This window comes from Sorex fumeus, unplaced genomic scaffold (assembly GCF_029834395.1).
Source record: "Sorex fumeus unplaced genomic scaffold, SorFum_2.1 ptg000037l, whole genome shotgun sequence".
In the NCBI taxonomy this organism is placed as follows: Eukaryota; Metazoa; Chordata; class Mammalia; order Eulipotyphla; family Soricidae; genus Sorex; species Sorex fumeus.
Window position 1 is genome coordinate 28207711 of NW_026606094.1, and position 19225 is coordinate 28226935.

At 37.7% G+C, this 19225-nt stretch overlaps 1 protein-coding gene across 1 annotated transcript in view; it reads left to right on the forward strand.

The window, feature by feature from the left end:
* RELN (reelin) overlaps window positions 1-19225 on the forward strand; it is a 511483-nt gene that overhangs the window by 406445 nt on the left and 85813 nt on the right. The window contains exons 32-40 of the mRNA XM_056118569.1: window positions 3775-3933; window positions 4113-4301; window positions 4960-5233; window positions 8286-8426; window positions 8527-8704; window positions 12269-12353; window positions 13395-13577; window positions 16872-17043; window positions 17138-17240. Of these exons, the coding sequence (XP_055974544.1) occupies window positions 3775-3933; window positions 4113-4301; window positions 4960-5233; window positions 8286-8426; window positions 8527-8704; window positions 12269-12353; window positions 13395-13577; window positions 16872-17043; window positions 17138-17240 (1484 nt within the window). The remainder of the gene's footprint in view (window positions 1-3774; window positions 3934-4112; window positions 4302-4959; window positions 5234-8285; window positions 8427-8526; window positions 8705-12268; window positions 12354-13394; window positions 13578-16871; window positions 17044-17137; window positions 17241-19225) is intronic.

Sequence of the window (19225 nt, forward strand, 5' to 3'; positions counted from 1 at the left end):
CTGAAACCTCAATTTACATATTTGGAATTAGAATCAAAATTAGGCTATTTTCAATAATACTGGGCAGAAGGCAGATGGAGTTGTCATTTGAAAAGAGAGATGTTTTACATGCTTTAAACACTCAGTGGATGAGCTAAAATGGCCTGGTGTATTCTGATGTACAATGTGTTAGATGACACAGCTCATGTGGCTCAGCAATTGATATAAAATATGGAGACTTCAGGTTCCCTAATTTGCATTTCTCCCCTGTTTCCTTCTTATCTGGAAGTCACTCCTTCATTGTCCTTTTGAATGGTGGTCCTTTAGCTCTGCAGATCTTATTGCAGTCTGAAGGTGTATATATATATATATATATATATATATATATATATATATATATATATAGCACTCCTGAGAAAGCTGATGAGGAGAAAGCAACCCAACCAAATAGACCTCTTGATTCACACTCCTCGTATTTCAATATGCATCTGAATCTTTGGGGAGCCTAATTTATATGCAAGGTCTGATTCCATAGGACTGGGAAGGTACGCTGCATGATAAATTATAAAAGACTGAGTGGCTTAAAGCAACAAACATTTATTATCTTGTAGTTTCTGTGAGGCAGAACTTCTGGAACAGCTTACGTGGTGGTTCTGACTCAGGTGCTCTAGAGGTTGTACACAGATAAAAGCCAGGAGGAGAAAGTCTGAAGACTCAATCAGGCCTTTGGGATCTATTTCCAAGCTGGCTCACTTACATGGGTGTTGGAAGGAGCCTCAGTTTTTCACATGTGGATCTTTCCCTAGTTTGATTGTGTTTCCTACCTGTGAGCTCACTTTCTCCAGAAAGATTCAAGAGAGGAAAAAAAGAAACTCAATGCTTATAAATATAAATTAATCTAGAAGTCATGTACTGTCATATCTACTGTATTCTGCTCATTAGAGTTAAGTTACTAAGTTCAGCCAAGAAAAGAGCTTTTGGAGTGTGATTCCACCTTTTGAATGTGGAACATAATTCAGAGAATTTGTGGACTTGGTTTAAAGGCTACATAGGGAAGTGTCTGTTCCTGGGGAATCTGCTGCTGATCCTTGGACCATAATTTGAATAAAAGGTACAAGAAAGGAATATCCATTGAGATTTTAGCCTAAAGATGCTTCATTTACATTAATATCATTTACCTTCTGAATTGGTTAGCTCTAGATAACAATCTAAATTATTATCTCTGCAGAGTAAATTGGTTAGCCCTACATAACAATCTAAATTATTATCTCCAAGTCAAATTAATTACCATAAGAAAAACTAAAATTTGAGATGTCTACTCTCTTGGACACACAAATAAAAATAAATATTGCATCAAAAGACCTATAGGATATATTGTGAGCAAATATCAAGGACTAAAGGATAAAGTTTTGCAGTTGTTCCTCAACATGATTAGAATAAAGTATAAAAACAGGCTCACTTTTTAGGAACTTTGGTGGGACTCCACATTCTCCCCAATGCAGGTCTCTCTTCCATCCACTGAATTCCTTTTATTGTTTTTGTTGCTGTTGTTATTTGTCTTTGTCTTGTTTTGAGTGACAACTAATGATGCTCAGAGGTTACTCCTGGCTCTGCACTCAGGAATCACTCCTTGCAGTGCTAAGGGTCCATATGGGATGCTGGGAATCATACTCTGGTCGACTTCGTGCAAGGCAAGCAACTTCCCCACTGTATGATCGCTCTGTGCCCTCCACTGAAATTCCTAACACTGTCTATCTTTATATAGTTTACTATCTCCACAGAAAAAGCTCCTGTCGTCTGAACCATTTTAACCTCTTATTCAACATGATGAATTTTTTCATTTATATACCATAGAATTCTCATAATTCTAATTTCATAGATCACTAATTATTCTTGGACTGGAGCGATAGCACAGCGGGTAGGGCATTTTCCTTGCACGTGGCTGACCCGGGTTCAATTCCTCCGCCTCTCTTGGAGAGCCCAGAAAGCTACCAAGTTATCCCATCCACACAGCAAAGCCTGGCAAGCTCCCCATGACATATTCAATATGCCAAGAACAGTAACAACAAGTCTCACAATGGAGACACTACTGGAGCTCGCCCAAGCAAATCAATGAACAATGGGAGGACAGTGCTACAGTGCAGTGCTATTAATTATTCTTGGCATCATCTCTTATCAAATAGGTGACAGTAATTACTGTGTTATCAATTAACATTAAATATATTTTTCGTTCTCCTTTATCCCAGTATTTCTTAAAACCACATTTTAATAAGTTTTTGTTATTTACATCACAGAAAGGTTGCAATTCTGTTCAGCCTGTAATAGGGAAATTACAAAGTATTTGTATAAAAAAATTTTAATTTTCGGAGCTGGAACGATAGCACATTGTGTAGGGCATTTGCTTTGCACACGGCCGACCCGGGTTCGATTTCCAGCATACCATATGGTACCCTGAGCACTTCCAGGGGTAATTTCTGAGTGCAGAGCCAGGAGTAACCCCTGTACATCGTCAGGTATGACCCAAAAAGAAAAGAAATTCAATTTTCCAGGAAAGTTTAAAAGACAATAAAGTTCATTTAATAAATACAACTTTACCAAGCCTGAATTCAGTAAATCCTTAGAAAATTGTTCAGTATAATACCTAAATCATAATTGTAAATATTCATGGCAAATTTTAGGATCAGTTAGAGATAGGCAATTAGATAACAAGAACAACCTCTGTCTCCTATCGAAAAATGGGCTGGATTCCCACAATTTTATCATTAGTATTTCCCTTGAATTCATCACATGCTTTCCCTATTTCCTCATTTAGAAAAAAAATGTTCCAAACCACAACAGCCAAACTTGAAAGACATGCCTCTTGAGGAGGCAGACCAGGGTAGAGGAGGGAATCTGGAAACACTGGTAGAGAGAAGTTGCCTCTGGTGGTAGGATTAGTACTAGAACATTATACACCTGAAATTCAACTGTGACTGACTTGGTAAATCATGGTGCCTTAATAAAAACATTAATAATTACAAATAAAATTTAAATGTTTACAAAATAAAAATGGGTTTTTTTTGGAATGAAAGCAGTGGTAGTGTCATAAAACTCCTTCCACATTAATGTGTATTTCCCTAAGTCACATAACACATGCTGGTGACAAGAAGAGGGATATAGAGGGTGATGTTGTAAGTGAAGGAGCGAAAAGTGATACAGAAGAAAAGTGGAACTAACACTGCAAAGGAGTGCTTTCTTTCATTTATGTTTAATAACATGATTTTCTTCTGGCTTCAGTGACTGAGGTCTACCAAAGTGTAAGACCCTGTGTAAAGGATCCTTTGCTTAATAGAATTTCAGATTAGGTCATGCTGACTGTCAGCAACAAGAAGCACTACTTGATTTTATGCTGAGAGGTTGAGTGATTTCTTCTAGTGCATAGTAATAATAAGAAACTTTGTAATGTTCAGAAAAGGTTCTCCAATTCAAACACGTGATATAGAGTGGATTTTTTTTATGTTTCCCTTAACAAATACTCATCACTTGTATAAAAACTGAGTGGTCTTTAAAAGAGCTTATGCATCTTTTTTCTCCATTTTCTTATGAGTCTGCGCATTAGACTGTCAAGAAATTGATGCGCCTCTGGGTCTACTATTTCATTCCCTGGAACTTCGACAAATGTACTCTCTATGAATTCTATAGAAAGCAATTTAAAGTTTCTGCGACAATGAGACTATATATATATATATTTCCCCCCTTTTCTGCCTCCAGGAAATCTGTCTGTCTGAGTAACAGGATTTATGTCTTTTAACTTAGGGCTTGTTGTTCAGTATTCAAATGACAATGGGATACTCTGGCATTTACTCCGAGAGTTGGACTTCATGTCCTTTCTGGAACCACAGATCATTTCCATTGACCTGCCTCGGGAAGCAAAGACACCTGCAACTGCTTTTCGATGGTGGCAACCCCAACACGGTAAATTACTGCTCACCCCAACTTTCTTGGTAGGCTTGAAAGCAGATGGTTGCACACATTTTATTGTTTCTTAATTTGCTGTCAGTTTCTACACAATTTAATTTTAACTCAAGTCATAAAAATATCTTTATTGCTATATAATGAACCTTCTCTAACTGCCTTTATTCATCTCATTTCAGGAAAGCATTCAGCCCAGTGGGCTTTGGATGATGTTCTTATAGGGATGAATGACAGCTCGCAAACTGGGTTTCAAGACAAATTTGACGGCTCTATAGATTTGCAAACCAACTGGTATCGAATCCAAGGAGGTCAAGTTGATATCGACTGTCTGTCCATGGATACTGCTTTGATATTCACTGAAAACATAGGTATGTTTTTTCCACTGGATAAAGGAAGATAATTTCATTAACTAAAACCCCAAGAGAAGATTATTCAATGCAAAACTGAATGCATAAACCTTTCTTAAAGAGGCAGTTATCTAACTTGTGTAAGACTCTTGGGAAAGGAGTTATGTTGTCCTCTAAGATACCTTGGTAAACACAGTGACAGATTTCAGTGGACCTGTATCTCTTGGAGCATGTCTATGACTGAGGTTTCTCAAAAAGCAGAACAAAAATGATTTAAACATTAAATCAGTTGCAGAATTATATGCTTAAGACTGTGTCAGCCCTTCTCAGGCAATGAAGCAAGTTGGAAGTAAGTGAACCACCATGGTGTTGCTCACCAAATAAAAATAACATCAAAACACATGAGACACTTAAGACGTAGTTTTTGTTTATTTGGGGGGAGAGTCATACCCAGAATTGCTTGGGGCTTACTCCTGGCTCTGTACTCAGAGATCACTCTTGGTGGTATGCAGGGGGCCAAATGGGGTGCCGGGAATCAAACCCGGGTTGGCCACATGCAAGGCAAGCAGCCCCAGACATGATTTTTTGTTTATTGTTAAAGGAGCTCATTGCCAGTGCCACATAAGGACAAAAGAGAAAATTTTATGCTACCCTTAACTTTTTCTTTTTTTTTTTATAGGAAAACCTCGTTATGCCGAGACATGGGACTTCCACGTGTCAGCATCGACCTTCTTGCAGTTTGAAATAAGCATGGGGTGCAGCAAGCCCTTCAGCAGCTCCCACAGTGTACAGCTCCAGTATTCTCTGAACAATGGCAGGGACTGGCATCTTGTCACCGAAGAGTGTGTTCCCCCAACCATTGGCTGTCTGCATTACACAGAAAGTTCCATTTACACCTCCGAAAGATTCCAGAATTGGAAGCGCATCACTGTCTACCTTCCACTTTCCACTATGTGAGAATTGTTACTTGGCAGAATGTTAGGTTTCTGTCCCCTGATTTTAAAATAATTGCAGTTCCACTTGGCAATTCTATTACTCTATCCCCATAATTATGCATGGAATGTGACAGGGGGTAGTGTTGAGGGGAATGCAAGGTGCTTTGAGCTACAATTTTTTTTAAGTGGTTAGGAGTTCCAAAATTTTTTCAAGGCTAAATTGTTCTGTCTTTCAGCACTATGAAAACTGCCCATCAGATTCAGATTTATAAATAGGTTTTAAGCAAATTTTAAGCTATTTTTTTTTAAATTTTTTTCCCCTTTATTTTATTTTATTTTTTTTAAAGTTGTAGATTTACAATTTTTTGTGCTTGGGTTTCGATTATACAATGATCAAACAACCATCCCTCCACCAGTGCCCATTTTCCACCACCATGAATAATATCCCTCCCACCCCCATCCCCCCCATCCCACCCTGCCTCTGTGGCAGGGCATTCCCGTTTGTTCTCTTTCTCCTTTTGGGTGTTGTGGTCTGCAAAAGAGGCATTGAGTGGCAAACATGTTCAGTCCATAGTCTACTTTCCACATGCATCTCCCCTCCTGGGAGGATCCTCCAAACATCCTTTATTTGGTGCTCCCTTCTCTATCTGAACTATCCTAAAGGAAAGGCCTTTAGGATACCCGGCTGGCCTCTAAGTTATGGAGTAATCCTCCTGGTGCTGATCTCAGCTATTCTTGGGTATTAATCTCATACTTTGTTACTTTATATCCCCCAGATGAATGCAATCTTTCTATGTCTATCCCTCTCTTTCTGACTCATTTCGTTAAGCTATTTTAAACACTAGTACTCAGTAGTTTTATGGTATTTAGATGTACTCATCTGTACATAAAATTATCAAACATGAGGAGAGTATCCAAGTGTGAATAAATTTTTTAATTTCACTATCACAGTAAGTATAGAAGTTTGGTATGTTCTGAATGCTCTCAAGTTTTAATTCTTCACCTCCCCAGCATTCCCAGTAACATTCCAGAGTTGCATAAGGGTGACTTACAGCAGATTGCGCCTTCTGTAGTTTAGGCATTGGATAATTGTAAGGATCATTGTAGAACACTCTACAGAGACTGTGCTGTCCCAGACACCTACCTGTGCCCCTCCCCAACCCCTGCTCACTCTTTTGCTCTGCTTTGTTCTCAGTTACAGGGAAATTGGCCTCTGAAGACTTTTGCCAGCATCTTATATTTGCTGACTTCCTGGTTGATTTAGATAGTGGTAGACACAGGCAAGAGATTGGAGATTGGAAAGAGAAATAAACCAGGGTGCCCCTCCTCCAACCAACAGTAATCTCACTTTCATATCCACCAAGAAGCAGCAAACGATACAGAAACAAAAGCATTTCACAGTCAATCTCAATAGCTTCCTATGAACCCCAGGAACTAATTTGTAGTTCATTCATTAAGTTAATTTAATAAGCACTAATTGAAAATCTACAGCATTTGTGGGTCTCTACTATAGAATAAATACACTAATGCTAGGGTACAAATATATTGTTTATAACTTATCTAGTCATTTTTCATGCTATAAAATGATAACAGAAGCAGTACTGAGGAATATCACTGAAACTTGAGGGGATAGGTGATGCTTCCTAATTCAGTTTGGGGCGATTGGAGGGAGCCCCCTAGAGAAGCTGCTGTCAGATCTATATAAATAGGTAGCACTTGTTCACTCAGGAGGCTATTTGTGCTGCTTTAAATAAATGAGTAAAAATAGCAACCAAAACCCAGAGGCAAAGAAGCATGAGTTAGTGGGGAAATTGTGAGGCAAGATATAGGGAAAAATAAGTCCAGGAGGAGGAGCAGATGAAAACGGGGGTGTCTGTGTTAAACAGGTCCACCTTGGCACATACATTGTACTGGAAAACCATTTAAAAGGTACCAAGCTGGGCTGGAGCGATAGCACAGGAGGTAGGGCATTGCCTTGCATGAGGCAAACCCAGGTTCGATTCCCAGAATCCCATATGGTCCCCCGTGCACCGCCAGGAGTAATTCCTAAATGCAAAGCCAGGAGTAACCCCTGTGCATCGCCGGGTGTGACCCAAAAAGTAAAAAATAAAATAAAAGGTGCCAAGCAGAGGGTTAACGAGATTTCCCTGTTAGCACCATCACACTCACAGATGTATTACATTAAATAAAAACTAAGGACGGGTTGCTGATAGCACTTGAAATGTCATTATTAAAAATTTTACTTGAAGTAAACTGCGTTTCTCATTCCAAATAATGGAACAGCACCTTCTGCTGTGCAGTCTGCTTCTAATTGAGACTGTTCTGCTGTCTGAGGAGACCGTGTACATTTCTGGGTAAACTGGTCTTCTGACAGTGGACTCTGGATAACACAACGGAAATGTAGCATTAAGCCTGGGAGCGGAGCCTGACTGTCTAGTCTTCAGCTTTTGGGCGCTGGAAGTAAAGGAGAAACAGGAATGTTTAAGGATGGTTGAACAGACATCTCATGGCAAAAACCATCTATGACTCCAGCTTTCCTCATGTTTATTATAGTCCTTTTTTCCTAGAGTCCTGATTAGCAGTAAACATCTAAAAACACAAGCACTGGTGCTGGAGAGAGCACAGCGGGTAGGGCGTTTGCCTTGCACGTGGCCAACCCGGGTTCTATTCCCAGCATCTCATAAGGTCCCCTGAGCACCGCCAGGAGTAACTCCTGAGTGCAGAGCCAGGAGTAACCCCTGTGCATCACCAGGTATGACCCAAAAAGAAAAAAAAAAACACAAGCATTAAAGTTCTGCATGCAGTTCAAAAAGCAGAATAACTTGGTGGTTCAAAACCATTTCTCTCTCTCTTGGAGGCATTCAGAAAACCACATCTGAGAGAAGTGGTTAGAGACATTTTTAAAAGACTGTTTCAAGACAGAACAGTAGTGGGTATGAGAAGAAAGCAGGTGAAATGAGAAAGAATTTGGTGGCTAGCAGAAGGCACCTAAGAAAATAAAAGACAACTGCAGTCATATTCTCATGATCTCAAGGTTGCTTGTCAAACCGAGTGTATTTTCTTGGGTTAGATCTCCCAGGACTCGCTTCAGATGGATTCAGACCAACTACACCACAGGAGCTGACTCCTGGGCCATTGATAACGTTGTGCTAGCCTCAGAATGCCCTTGGATGTGCTCAGGACGAGGGATTTGTGATGCCGGACATTGCATGTAAGTTAATCTGACTGTTTTTCTTCACAATGTAAAAGTGAACAATGGCTTCTTGAACTTATTAAAAAATGCCTTTCCTCTACTCATATTTTTTCTTCAGGTGTGATCGGGGCTTCGGTGGCACCTCGTGTGTTCCTATTGTTCCTCTGCCTTCAATCCTGAAAGATGATTTCAATGGAAACTTGCATCCTGACCTCTGGCCGGAGGTGTACGGTGCAGAGAGGGGAAATCTGAATGGAGAAACCATCAAATCTGGAACGTCTCTCATTTTTAAAGGGGTTAGAGAAAGATTCTACTCCACTCCTACTGAAAGTTCATTCTCCACTATTCGTTCACAAATAGACTTCTGAACTTGATCAGATGGCATTCTCATTAATACTTAGTTCAAAATATACTTTCTCTTCTAGTAATGAGAATTACTTTTTTTAAAAATCATGTAGGCATATAAATTTTCCTCTCTGCTTTGTCAGACTTTCTCTACTGTCTACTGGAATTATATTTGTGGGAGTTTTAGAGTTTCTAGAATCTTCTTTCCTAGAATGTAGCCCTTTATATGTCATTAACTATTTACCTTCTGGCCTTAAAATTGATTGTATTAAATCTTTGCCTTTCTCTTTTTCACTTTTTCCATTTCTTCCAACCAGTAGAACCATCTGGTTCTACAAAAGCCACACATTAAATCAGATTAAATAGCATTCTCAAACATTGTTGCTATAATTTTATATCCCAATGTAGGTATCTTATTAGAAAGATGCTAAGCAATTGTATGAAACTATGTGCTAAGCTGGCACATTTTCCTATATGAAAACATGTTCTATCCTGCCTCTCTCAGCATGGGGCAATCAACTAATCTAGGTGTGCAAATGAAAGCTTTACCAAAAATCTGCATGGGTTTTTCTACAACCTTAATGATTATTAACACCCAATACTTGGAAAATTAGACACCCTGGAACTTTTTCAATTACAGTTAATAAATGCAGGATATCAGTATTTGAGTCCAGAATTCTTCTCAGCTTTGGATAAGGAAAAAAAAGTTATGAACCCAACGAAATTGAGGTAAAATACTTCAAACTCTTGGGTCTTTGTTTTTTAGTCTTACTTATGGCTCTCTAAGCTGTCCTACACATAGCTCTCTTCTGATCTGTTTGAAGTGCTTAGCAAGACAAAAATATCCTGTGCCTTTTCAGGTTCATATGTCTTTATCTGATACATTTTTTTATTTATTTTTTGAGTCACCGTGAGATACATAGTTACAAAGCTGTTCATTTTTAAGCAGTAGGATTTACCTGGACCCTAGACCCAATCAACAAGGAAGATATAGCATCTTTATATTTTCCTCTTAACCATCCAAATACAAAATCAGTCAAATATTATTAAACATATAATCTACCAGCTCTGTATTATGTAGAAAAGTGTGTATGTACTATTCAGTCCATTGTAGTTTGGCCTAGAAGGCATACTTTTGTGAAATTATCATTTCTTTTTTATGTTTATGGGTTTAGGAGTTTTATCAGCTATTAAAATAGCTTGCTACAAAAGAATTTCTTATATTTAGCAAATATATTACTGATAATGAAAAAAAGGATGAGAGAAGAAATATATATATACACTAAAATATATCTATAGACTAAAATACATGCGAAAGGAGAGTCTGACAATTCCACCATGCAGTTATTGATATTAAGTACTGAAATATAAACAAATAATGCAAATACTGAAGACAAATATCTTCACACAAGAGATCATGTCCACTTTTTAGCAATATTGTTTCCACAACATATAGAATAAAGTCATTTTATAGCTAATTTGCTTTTGTCTGTAGGAAAAAAATTTATGTTCTCATTCTAAAATCAAGGGGGAAGATTAATCATTAATCATTTCCTTATCTTAATTGTCAGCAAGGGGTTTTTAATAACTGGTCCCATCAACTACCCACCTGAAAGCTTTTTATTATCATTAGAAGAAACCACATTTCCCCATAATCTCAAATTCCACGTGGCATCACGATATTCAATGTTGTATGCTTATAAAGGAATAAGGAAAGGACAGATATGTTGAGATATGAATTACAAGCCCTATTTAGGTGTTAGAGACAGAATGAGAGAGTGAATTATTTGGCATTCAAAATAAAAAAACATCGGCTTTTAACTTGGCACTGGTCAATCCTGACTTGCCTTGTGAGGTTCCACAATATATAAATGCATTTTGCCTCTTTTGTTGTTTGGGTGTTATTTGGGTACCAAGTAATTCTTAAATTCTAAATTTAACAACATCTGAACTTTTATTCTGAATTTTTAATTCTTCCAAAATCAGAAGTTAATGTAACAGTACAATTTTTAGAAGTATAGAGGACACATTTCAGTCTCTATCTATCCTGGGTGGGTTCAAATCCTGTCATCGCCACTTAAAACTAAGCACTCTAGTAAGTTGTTGTTTCTCTTTCAATTTATTTATTTGCAATGTAAGAACATCTTTTCCTTGGGGATGTTAGATGCCTTAAAGGAGTAAAGTGTTATTTTAGGACCCAGCATGATGTAGGCTCTCAATTTATGGCTGCTATTATAAAATCCATTCCATTTACATTTTTCTACTACTGAGGAATATGGTCTATTATAAATGTGAAATCAGAAAGGAAGAATTTACTTACTCTAGCCAAAATCTCATTTTTTATTTGTTGTTTAACAATTAAGAAATCACTTGGCAGTCTCCACATAGTCCTAACACCACTAGAATTGCTCCTTCCAGAAGTCGCAACTAAGAATCTAAAAGACCTGCCTGGACCTTAGGATGTTTGCACTGCGAAATTCTATTTTACTAGCTGCCACTGCAATCCTGTGAATACATGGGAAGGAGCCAGCTTGGAGGTGCCAATCCCAGGCAACCAGAAATAGTAAATTAGCAGAAAAAATTACTAAAGCTAATGTGATTCCTTCCCTCATTTCTCCACTTCTCTGCATGAACCATTCCAGCATAGGAAAAGATATTTGCCTTAGTTATGCCTTATTGAACTTGACCAAGTAGGGGGTGTTGTGTCAGTCTGAACGAGAGCCTTCCAGGACTGTCAGAGCCTATAGAGGGGTAGTGAATTCCAAAGAACCCTTGAAACCCTGAAAAATTACCTGTAAGTTTCCAGCTTTCATCAACAGCACTTGTCACATTTTCTGTTTCCTCCTTACGCCTCTCACAACATGCTGAGATCAAACGAAACTATTTTTTTAAAGGTCTATAGATAAAAAATGCTGTTGCTCTTGCTCTACTTTTTCTTAAAAAGATAAAAAAAAAATGAAGTTGATTTAGAGTCAAAACAACGAACTTGCGTTACACAGTCCTGGGGAATGAAAGTCATTAAGATTGGGGAAGGAGAGCCCAGTGATAAGACCTCCCTGTTTCCAAATAACTGCAAGGTATAGTTCTGGGACTCTTAGCCACCAGACAAGGCAAGCACTACATCAAACTGTACCATCAGACCAGCACATGGAATGTTCCCAGGGTCCCCACAGAGTATTTCTGGGATTGGCTCCTATATAAAAAGAAAAGAACAATGGGAAGATGGGGCCAGAGATAGTACAGTGGGTAAGACACACAACTTTGCACACAACTGACCCATGTTTGTTCCCCAGCATCCCATATGGTCCCCCTAGCACCACCTAAGCACAGAGTCAGGAATAATCCCTGAGCATTGCCAGGTGTGACCCCAAAACCAAGTACAACCAAAAATAAAAAAGGAATAACATCTATCTTTCCTAAACCAAATATTTGTTAATGTGAGTTAACTATATAGAAATCAAAGGAGAATAAGTTTGTAAATGAAGATTGCTTAACATGTATACTTTTGTTTTCAGGAAGGACTGAGGATGCTTATTTCAAGAGATCTAGATTGTACCAATACTATGTATGTCCAGTTTTCACTTAGATTTATAGCAAAAGGTAAGTTATTTCTAGGGTTATCAATTCATTACTACAAGAAAGTTTCTCCAATTGAAGTAATTTTCTTTACTATAGTTCATCCAGAGTTGTAGTAAAGATAATTTTGCTCCACAAAATTTAATGACTTGAAGCCCATACTTAAATTTTGGGAAGGTTAAAATCAATTCAAGTACATATTTGTTCACAAGTGTACTTCTGTGATACAAACTCATATTAATATAAGAAGATAACTCCTTATTTTATAATAATTTTATATAACTACAGTAAACATACTAGATGTATAGTAGTTAAATGTATCACAATGTTGAAGTCTTTCACTGCTACTCTCTAACGGTAAAAAATTAAAAATTAAAAATTTAATTTATGAAAATATGATTGTTTCTTTTATAGATTTGAATTCACAAAAGACAGTTCTTTGACATCTTACCATTTTATTAATCAAGTAACTTCCTTGACAAATAGTGCCATTTAGGTATAATAAATTTTCAAGTAAACTTTTGTGTGTATCTTAAAATTTAAATTTCTGATCTGTTGTAAAGTTATGATCCTTGTAGGATCAATAAATTTTGATGTAATATTTCATAAATAAAATGCCAAAAGATGGATTCTTATATATGGGTCTGTGGGGTTCTTTTGTATGAAAATCCAAGATTTGGAGTATGTTTTGAGACATTAATATAAAAACCTTATTTTTCGTGGGACTGGTGCAATAGCACAATGGGTAGAGTGTTTGCCTTGCACGACGCCAACCTGGGTTCGATTCCCAGCATCCCATATGGTCCCCTGAGCACTACCGGGGTGATTCCTGAGTGCAGAGCCAGGAGTAACCCCTGTGTATCTCCAGGTGTGACCCAAAAAGCAAAATAATAATTAAAAAAATACCTTATTTTTTGTAAGTTTTAAGTTTTTTTTTGAAGCATTTGGGCTATAAACACTCTATGGTAGTAAAAGTTGATTTATTCATAGATACCAAAACTATAAGATCATACCATGTAGCCATTTTTATCACACATATTTTTGTCTGTGTAATCCTCTTTTTAGGTACTCCAGACAGGTCTCACTCTATTCTACTGCAGTTCTCCGTCAATGGGGGAATCACTTGGCACCTGATGGATGAATTTTACTTCCCTCAAACTACCAATATACTTTTCATTAATGTACCCTTGTCCTACACTGCCCAAACCAACGCTACAAGATTCAGACTCTGGCAGCCGTATAATAATGGTAAAAAGCACATGTGTTCTCAAGTAAAAACTGACTGTGGCATACAAATGTGTTTGTTTCTAGGTACAAAGGAAATGTTTGTCACCTCATTGACTCATCCACAGCACACCTTCTACGTGTTTCACTTTTTTTTTATAGTTACAAAGCGTTCATGTTTGAGTTTCAGTCATACATTGAACACCCATCCCTCCATCAGTCCACATTCTTCACTACCAATAAAAATTTAAAAAGTTATACTGGGGAGTATAACCCCCCCCACACACACACTTTCCAACCCTCTCCCTGCCTCTATGGCAGACAATTTTCCCCATACTCTCTCTCTACTTTTGGGCATTATCTTTATCTACTTTCAGCACACATCTTCCATCCCAAACGATTCTTCCAACCATCATTGACTTAGTGATCCCTTTTCTATGCCAGCTGCCTTCTCCCCCAGCTCATGAGACAGACTTCCAACTATGGAGCAGTATTCCTGGCCTTTGTGTCTACTGTCCTTGGGTGTCAGTCTCATATTATGTTATTTTATATTCCACAAATGAGTGCAGTCATTCTTTGTCCCTCTCTTCCTGACTCATTTCACTTAGCATGAGACTCTCCATGACCATCCACTTATAAGAAAATTTCATTACTTCATCTTTCCTAACAGATGCATAATATTCCATTGTGTAGATGAACCAAAGTTTCTTTAACCAGTTGTCTGTTCTCGAGCCCTTGGGTTGTATCCAGATTCTGGCTATTGTAAACAGTGCTGCAATGAACATACAGGTGCAGATATCATTTCTACTGTGCTTATTTTGCACCCTCAGGATATATTCCTAGAAGTGGTATTGTGGGGTCATATGGAAGCTCAATTTCTAGTTTTTGAAGGAATGCCCATATTCTTTTCCAAAAAGAAAAGACCAGAAGGCATTCCCACCAACAATGAAAGAGAGTCCCTTTCTTCCCACATCCACACCAACACTGGTTGCTTTTGTTCTTTTGAATGTGTGCCAGTCCCTGTGATGTGAGATGATATTTCATTGTTGTTTTGATTTGCATCCCCTGATGATTAGCAATATAAAGCATTTTTATGGGCCTTTTGGCCATTTGTATTCCTTTTTCAGGAGGCTTCTGGTCATTTCTTCTCCCCATTTTTTGATGGAATTGGAGGCTTTTTTCTTGTACAGTTCTACTAATGTCTCTTGTATCCTGATATCAATCCCTTATCAGATGGGTATTGGGTAAATATTTGTTCCGATTCCATGGTCTTTTTCTGTATTTTGGTCACTGTTTCTTTTGAGGAGCAGAAGCTTCTTAGTTTAATGTAGTCCCGTTTGTTTATATTTGTTTCCACTTGTTTGGTCAGTAGTGTTTCATCCTTAAAGATGCTTTTAGCTTCAGTGATATGGAGGGTTCTGCCTACATTTTTCTCTATGTAACCTTATGGATTCAGATCTGATATTAAAGGTCTTTAATCCACTTTGATCTGAGTTTTGTGCCTGGTCTACATGCTTCACTTTTGATGAATATTTGACTATTAATATCTTTATTGTCTCTTCATACTTGACTCCTAAGTTCTATTGATGATATAAATATAATTGAGTTCTGTCACAGAGCTACAGATTTAAAAAATTAATCCAGTATTACGATTAGGCATTCATCAGTTGTAGATTTTGCTGAATTCTTGTAGAAATACATAGTTCTTCTGAGTGTGACATTTCACTAAGGAGAAATAACATTATAGCCATGACAAAATGAGAGGGACTTACAACAAGCAATAACGCCTTGGATAAAATATTCTTACCACATATGTGAATGTATAATTTAATAACATTTTCAAATGGTTACAGAAAGTTAATTTACAAATATGTAATGTTTTACTGCTTCCAATATTTCTATTAACTACTGATTATAAAATACCAGACTCTACAAAATCATACATTTAGTGACCTAAGTAAGCATGGAGCTATCACATTAAGCAAATTCTTTGCAGAAGTAACATAGAAATTGATTAGAGAAATGTACTGCCATCTCTCAAACTTAACCAGAGTATTTCCTTTATAAATAATAAGTCAAAAATAAAATAATTTATAAACAGAAAACAAATAATCATTTATAGTAAAAAAAATAAAATGAAAGCTTTATTGGTGGCAGGGGGTGGGGGTGACTCCTGCTTCTGTGTTCAGGAAACATTCCTACCAGCACCCGGGAGACCATATGCAGGACTAGGGTCAGACAAGGATCACCACATTCAAGGCCAGCCCGTTGGTCCCTGTACTATCTCTCTTAACTTATGGAAGTTTGTTTGCCTTTTTTTTTTTTTTTTTGCGAGGCAGGGGGACAGTTTCACCAACCAGTAGATCATTGTCTGTTTATCTGATTTTTTTCATCATTTCCACAACTGCTTCCAAAATATGAAAGGAAAAGAAAACTTCTAGAATAAAAACAGTGATGAAGGGGGGAGAGAGAGAGAGAGACAGAGAGAGAGAGAGAGAGACTTATGTGACTTCATCTAAATCATCAGATCATTTCTACATGTTCCAGTTTACACTGGATGTTCTTTTTTATTTATTTATTATTTTGTTATGTTGGGGGGTCATACCCAACAGTGCTCAGGGTTTACGCCTGGCTCTGCAGTTAGAAATTACTCCTGGTGGTGCTGAGGGGCCCATATGAAATGCCAGGTATCAAACCCATGTTGGTTGCATGCAAGGCAAGCATCTTACCTATTACACTATCTTTCCAGTCCCTACGCATTCTCTTTCATTTTAGTTCTTTAAATGGGACGTTTAGACTACCCACCCATCTTCACAGACTCAGACACATCACAGATTCCCCTAAAGTTACCTACATCACAAAACAAGACTCAAAGTTCATTCTTTTTTGTTTATTTTTGAACCCCACCCAGCTTTTGCATGGGCCTTACTCCTGGCTCTTTGTTTAACTATCGCTCCTGGTGTGGCTCAGGGGACCATATGGGGTGCCAGGAATTGAACCTGAATCTACCACATGCAAGGCAAGCACCTCACCCACTGTTTTATCTCTCTGGCCCCTCAAAGTTCATTCTTGCCTATGAAGGGTCCCTAGCACCTCTGTTATAAAGCAATAAGGCTGTTCCATGCTTGCGAGTAGAAGTTTACCTTTATTTATTTCATAATTATAAATATTGCTATTTAGTTGAAGATTCTTTATCTACAAGAACTGTGTTTACATGTTGTTAATGAGTTCCTTTAATCCTTTACTTTCTTCCACTGAACAAAATTATCCATCTGATTTTCACCTTTACAAAAACTTGCTTTCTCCAAAATGACTTAGGTAAGAAAGAAGAAATATGGATTATTGATGACTTTATTATTGATGGAAATAATCTAAACAACCCTGTGATGCTTCTGGATACATTTGACTTTGGGCCCAGAGAAGACAATTGGTTTTTCTATCCCGGTGGTAACATTGGACTTTATTGCCCATATTCTTCAAAGGGAGCACCGTAAGTATTTGAGAAGTTCCAAACAAAACCACTCTTACATACAAATCACAATGAAATTTTGCCAAGATGGAATTTTTGCTTTATTCTGTTATAGTGAGGAAGATTCAGCTATGGTGTTTGTTTCCAATGAAGTTGGTGAGCATTCCATTACCACTCGTGACCTGAATGTGAATGAGAACACCATCATACAATTTGAGGTACTTTGTTCTATTTTAAATGTTTTAAAATATTTCTTGAAGAAAACCTAGGAAGGTGGGGAAAAAACTCAAATAATTTCATGCATTATGACTTTCCATTTTTTTGTGTAAGGAGAAAGTTATTTAACACCATAATTTAATTTTATTATCAGAACCAAGGATCAGAACAAGTTCTATTTCTGAATTTTTGTCTTTATAATATAATTGCTGTACTTACTTTAATGAGAAATTGTGTAAATCAGTTCTATTAGTCATTACAAAACCGGGGGGAAATTGGGGACAGAAGGTAGGGAACTTGCCTTGCACATGGACAGAGTTAAATCCCCAGCACCCAGTGTCTCTCCTACCGCCGCCCCCCCAGAGCCTCTAGGAATGGACCTTGAGCACAAAGCCAAGAATAAGCCAAAACCTCTACTGGGTGTGGCCTCAAAGCCCCCCAAAAGATGGAGATATTTTTATGATTTTCATAATTTTGTGTTAATTAGGACCTAGGTCAAAGTAGCTATAGTATACTTTGCCAGAACATTTATTTATGTGGTATTTACCATTGTACATATGTTACAGATAAAATTCTACTTAGAAAAACAACTATTTTGTTCTTGTTTTGTAATTTTGTGACTCAAACCAAGGACCTTAAACATGTGGAATATGAATTCTTTCACTGACGCACATCCCTATTCCTTATACTACAGTAGTTTTATCATTTGAAATGTTTTTTCTTTGTGTGTTCATTAATATTCATAAACTAATTATAGTTTTCAAGAAAACAAAGTAATGATATGTAAGAAAAAAAACTTAATGTTTTTTAAAAATTACCCATGACATATTTGATATGCCAAACACAGTAACAAGTCTCACAATGTTATTGGGCCCACTCGAGCAAAAAGATGAACAGGAGGACAGTGACAGTGACAGGTAAAATCAAAGGAACCAACATGATATTATACCAGTGTAACTCCAAGGGTCCTTGATTCATAATTGAGGCCCTTACCCAAACACAGGGCAATCTTATCGCCCATAATTTAAAGTATTTGCTTTCACTTTCTGCATCCCATAAATTAGATTTTGTTTTTTTGCATCTCAAAACTCAGAAAACAAATAATGCCTTAGTGGAGAAACTCTTCTGATTCTATTTTCCACTGTCTGTTATATTTTCTAATTTTATATTGTTACTTATATAACTTACTAATTGGCTACATGCCTAGCATCATTAGAGCTCTTAGCTCTATCCCTGGCACTGCCTGTCCTCATGTCCACTGAGCATCTTTGGGTGTGTCCAGAAGAACCTTGGTGACCCCCCTGTTAAAAATAAATCTTTTTAGCTCTCCCTGTGCCAGGAAAATTTGTTTGGATTACAAAGTGAATACATGTTGAAGATTCTTCCTACAAAAAGAACTTTTCCATTTATTTAGAAAGCAGGGCGTAGGGCACTTGCCTTGAGCACAGCTGACCTGGGTCTGATCCCCAGCATCCTATTTGGTCCCCCAGGCACTGCCAGGAATAATACTTGAATGCAGAGTAGAGTAACCCCTGAGGGCCAGAGTAATAGTACAACGGGTTGTTCCTTTGCCTTGCACGCAGCTGACCTGACTTTGATCCCCAGATCCCATTTGGTCCCCTGAGCACTACCAGGAGTGATTCCTGAGTGCAGAGCTAGGAGTAACCCCTAAACGTCGTCATATGTCACCCCGAAAAGCACACATATACAAAAGTAACCCCTGAGCATTGCCAAGTGTGGGGGGGGTAAGAAACCAACAATCATTTATGGGGCCAGAGTGATAATATAGAAGATTGGGCATTTGCCTTGCATGAGATAAACCCAGATTTGATCTCCAGCATCTCATACAGTTCCCTGAGCTGTCTAGGGATGATGTCTGAACACAGAGCCAGGAGTAACCCCTGAGCACTGCCAGGTGATGCCCCAAAACAAAATCTAGTTATTTGGAAAGCATTACATAAATAAATGAAGTTTTTCCTATCTAGCT